At 61.6% G+C, this 4,615-nt stretch overlaps 1 protein-coding gene across 1 annotated transcript; it reads left to right on the forward strand.

The window, feature by feature from the left end:
- Positions 1 to 2,439: 2,439 nt before the first annotated feature.
- Positions 2,440 to 4,172, forward strand: TWIST1 (twist family bHLH transcription factor 1). The gene is made up of 2 exons (XM_040964945.1): positions 2,440 to 3,270; positions 3,784 to 4,172. The coding sequence occupies exon 1, from the start codon at positions 2,617 to 2,619 to the stop codon at positions 3,226 to 3,228; it is 612 nt and encodes a 203-aa protein (XP_040820879.1). The 5' UTR covers positions 2,440 to 2,616; the 3' UTR covers positions 3,229 to 3,270; positions 3,784 to 4,172.
- Positions 4,173 to 4,615: the final 443 nt, after the last annotated feature.

Below are 4,615 nucleotides of genomic sequence, written 5' to 3' on the forward strand. Positions count from 1 at the left end.
CAGCATCCAGGTCGCCAACGTGGATGCTTTTCGGCTTGCTCAGTCACCTGATGAAGCACCGAAGGATGTTCCGCCAATTCGCAGACAAAAAAAAAAAAAAAAAAAAAGAACCACGCTTGCTACCAAGGGAAGCAGGATCTGGGCCAGATTCTGGAACCGCTTCCCCCACCGAGGAGGCTCGCAAGGCGGCAGGGCAACCGCCCAAGGGTGACTCCGTTGGGAGAACCGTGGGAAGCCGCGTGGAAATCAAGTGCAGGTCAAGTGAAATCTGCTCTCAAGCGCCAGGGAAAGCATCACTAGGTTAAAAAAAAAAAAAATCTGGCATCGGGGGCGGGAGTGGGTGGGGGCTCAGGCTGCAGGCCGGTCCGACGCACAGGGCATTGTTCTTCAGGGTGTTGGTAATGCAGGTCTCCCTCCTCTAGAACAGGGAGCGCCTACCCCAGGCAGGAGACACACAGCTCCGACTCTCCACTTCCTTTCCCCCATGCTTCCCCACTAAAGAAAAACACAAAAAGCTGGGGTTCAAGCCGCCGCTGCAGACCCCTAAGTTTCGGACTCGCAGGCGCAGCGCCGCCGCAGCGGGGCACAGCCACGTGGCCCGCCCGCGCGTCGCCGCGACTCCCGCCTCCTCCGCCTGGACATCCGCGGCCGCGACCCTCGCTGCAGCCGGGAAAGGGGTGCGTGCCCAGGGCTCGCCTGCAGCCAGAGAGCCGTCTGGTGAGGGGAGCTCCGAGCGCCGACCTCAGCCCCAGGGAAGGGGTTTTCTCCCGCCCCCGCTCTGGGCTCCGGGCACACACCCACAACCCCACTCCTTAAAACAATACGCCCCCGAACCCTGACTACCAGATGACCTGTGGTTGACTTGTGGTTCTAAGGACACCAAACGGTTATTGCTCCTGATTCGCTCCAAAAGAAAAGAGACCCGCACAGTGAGACCAGGGTGGGCTTCACCCCCCACCACCGTTTCTCTTCCCGCCCACAAACTCTTGGGGCTTCCGAGGTCCCCGGGTCTGCCTTAACATCTCTCGGGGGGAGGGGGAGCTCCTATTCTAACTTCTTAGAGTTGGGGCAAACTTTGAACGCAAAGTTGTCCCAAGTTTCGGCCGTGCATGTGGGCCGTGGGACCCAACACTGCCCGCAGAACCTCCAAGGAAGGGGGCTGGGCAGCGAGGCCCTGGGGGCGCGCAGGGCCGGGTGCCCAGGCGCTGGCGAATCCCGCCTCCCCTCGCTCCCACCCCCACCTCACGATCCTTCACCGTGCGGAATCAAACTCGAGGGCAGGGTGGTGGTGAAGCAGTGGCTACAGGATCACGCTCCACCTTGGGCTGGCGGCGATCAAGGCCTCGCGCGCGGCCAAGGCACTGCACCGGCCCCGTTCCCGTCCCCACGGGGAGGGCGTCCCTCGGCGTGGGAGGAACAATTTCTGTCCGCTTCCGGGGCGCAGTCCTTTGAGACCGGGGCAGCGTTCAGGTTGGGGACCTGAAAAGAACGCTGCTGGGGTAGGGGTGGGGTGGCGATGCAGGCCGGGGCGCTGCCGTCCGCAGCCTCGGCGGCTCGGCCACGTCTCCAAAGAAAACGCCCACGATTCCTGCGACGCGCCCGCCAAGGCTTGGCCCTAGGACCCGGTTCGAGGGGCGTGTATGTCCAGAGCTGGAGGGTCCGTGTACCTAACTACACGGGGGGGGGGCTAAGCGGGTGACAGTCTCTCGGGTCACTCCCCACCCCCACCCACCGCCGCGACAATCCGCCTCGGGTCCCCGAGGACCTAACGGGCTACGAGGCCAGATGAGGTATCACCCACTGAGTGGAAGCCGCTGCCACCATCGCTGTCACAGCCAACCGTCCGTTGGCAGACGGGACCGAGCCCCCTCGGCCGCTTCCCAGTGCGGCGATCGGGGTTTGCGGGGCGCGCCACCCACGCGTCTCCGCGCGGAAGGAAACCGCCCCGCGGCCGGCAGAGAGGGAAGGGGGCGGGCGGCGAGGAGGCGGGCGCAGCGGCCGGCGGTCGGGGGCCGGGGCGTTTTTGAATGGTTCGGGAGGACGAATTGTTAGACCCGAAGGAATGGGGGGGTGGGGGGTGGGTAGGGGGCAGGGCTGGAGGAGGGGGCTGGAAAGCGGAAACTTTCCTATAAAACTTGGAAAAGTCCCTCCTCCCCAACGTCAGGCCAATGACACTGCTGCCCCCAAACTTTCCGCCTGTGCGGAGGTATAAGAGCCGCCAAGTTTGCAGCTTTCGCCCAACTTCTCAGACACCTCGCGGGTTCGCCAGCACCGGCCGGGTTTCCAGGAGGCCAAGCCGGCTGTGCGGGCGGCCGCTGGGGCGCCGTCTTTTTTGGACCTCGGGGCCATCCACACCGTCCCCTCCCCCCCACCTTCGCCCGCCTCTTGCCCGCCTCCTCCCCCGCCCGCCCGCCCCCGCGCGCGCGCGCGTCCTCCCCGCGGAGGTCCTCCCGCTCGCTCCTCCCGCTCGCTTCTCGCCGGGCCGCACCGCCCGGGGCCGGCGCCGCGCGCTGGGGAAGCTGGCGGGCTGAAGCGCCCCGCTCTGCTCCTCTCCTCCGGACCGCCTCCCACCCTGTGTGCCCCGGGCGCGCGAGGCCGCGCGTCGCCGCCCGAGAGATGATGCAGGACGTGTCCAGCTCGCCCGTCTCGCCGGCCGACGACAGCCTGAGCAACAGCGAGGAGGAGCCGGACCGGCAGCAGCCGCCGAGCGGCAAGCGCGGGGGGCGCAAGCGGCGCAGCAGCCGGCGCAGCGCGGGCGGCGGCGCGGGGCCCGGCGGGGCCGCGGGCGGGGGCGTCGGAGGCGGCGATGAGCCCGGCAGCCCGGCCCAGGGCAAGCGAGGCAAGAAGTCTGCGGGTTGCGGTGGCGGCGGCGGCGGCTCGGGAGGCGGCGGCGGCAGCAGCAGCGGCGGCGGGAGCCCGCAGTCTTACGAAGAGCTGCAAACGCAGCGGGTCATGGCCAACGTGCGGGAGCGCCAGCGCACGCAGTCGCTGAACGAGGCGTTCGCAGCGCTGCGCAAGATCATCCCCACGCTGCCCTCGGACAAGCTGAGCAAGATCCAAACCCTCAAGCTGGCCGCCAGGTACATCGACTTCCTCTACCAGGTCCTGCAGAGCGACGAGCTGGACTCCAAGATGGCAAGCTGCAGCTACGTGGCCCACGAGCGACTCAGCTACGCCTTCTCTGTCTGGAGGATGGAGGGGGCCTGGTCCATGTCCGCGTCCCACTAGCAGGCGGAGCTCCCCACCCCCGCGGCAGGGCCGGAGACCTAGGTAAGGACCTGCGCCTCTGCGCCTCGCGGCTGGCCGCTGTCCCCTGTCCGTCTCGCCGAGCGCCGGACTCCTGCTCTCCTCGCAGCCTCCCCTCCCCTTGTCCACCCTTGGAGGGAGCCTTTGGACCCCGGCTGGAGAGCTGGGGAAATGCGTTATTGTGGGGGAGGGGGAGAGGGTACCCCCAGGGGATGTACACGTGCGTGGGTGTGCGCGAGCGGAGAGACCGCGAAAAGGCCGGGAGAGTCGCGGGACAGCCCCTGCGGTGCCAGCGCCTGTCTTAAGTTTTCGCCTTGCAAATTTCGTTCTTCTCCCGAAAACAAACGTTTCCAAATTCCACCTCCTCCCTCCTTTCCGCCCACCCACTTCCTCTTGCCCCGGGGCTGAAATCCTTCCAGGTTGCGCGGCGCAGTGCTCGGTGGCGGTGCGCGCCGGACTGAGGCTGCGGCCGCAGAGAACTCGGCGATAATGGACTCCCCCCACCCCCTTACCCATCTCCTCTCTGGGTTTTTGCAGATGTCCTTGCTTCCAGAGGAGGACAGGATGGACAGTCTAGAGACTCTGGAGCTGGATAACTAACACTTAACTGTGTCAGGCCAAAGATTCTCTTGGACATTAGAAGAGCCGAGATCCCAAAATCAAAGCAGCAGGGCGTGGGGCGCACTCTTAAAAAAGAAAGCTTGAGACAGGCCGGTGGACAGCGATGGCCACAAGGGCCGCGGCACCATCCTCCACATTCTGATAGAAGTCTGAACCGTTATTTGTGTTCCTTTGTGTGTTTTGGATTTTTTTTTAATTTTTTTTTATTTTTTGACGAAGAATGTTTTTTATTTTTTTTTTTCATGCATGCATTATCGAGAGGTCGTGCCCATCAGCCACTGGAAGAAAGGGGTTCACCACGGACTTTCCTCCATTTTAAAAAGGTCACCGTCAGAGGAATTCTCAGAGCATCGTTAGGAATTTAAATATCTATAAATATATACTGGGATCAAACTGGCCTGCGGAGATCATAGTCAGTGAATTCCACTTTTTTTTTTTTTTGTTCTTCCTCTGAGGGAAAAAAAAAAACCTTAAAATACAAAAAACAACATTCTATTTATTTATTGAGGACCCATGGTAAAAAAAATGCAGATAGATCCGATGTCTAAATGCATTCATATTTTTATGATTGTTTTTGTAAATAATCTTTGTATATTATTTTTCTGCAATAAATAAATATGATTGAAAATTTTAAGAACTTTAGAGTTTGGTCTATATTTTTTTTAGCACAGGAGTCAGTTGGGTGGTGAATACCTGCTTGTTGAACTGTAAGAGGCACCCAGGAGGGATTGAGCACTAATATAAACAA

Source organism: Ochotona curzoniae, unplaced genomic scaffold (genome assembly GCF_017591425.1).
Source record: "Ochotona curzoniae isolate NIBS_2020 unplaced genomic scaffold, NIBS_Ocur_1.0 scaffold_3835, whole genome shotgun sequence".
NCBI classification, from domain to species: Eukaryota; Metazoa; Chordata; class Mammalia; order Lagomorpha; family Ochotonidae; genus Ochotona; species Ochotona curzoniae.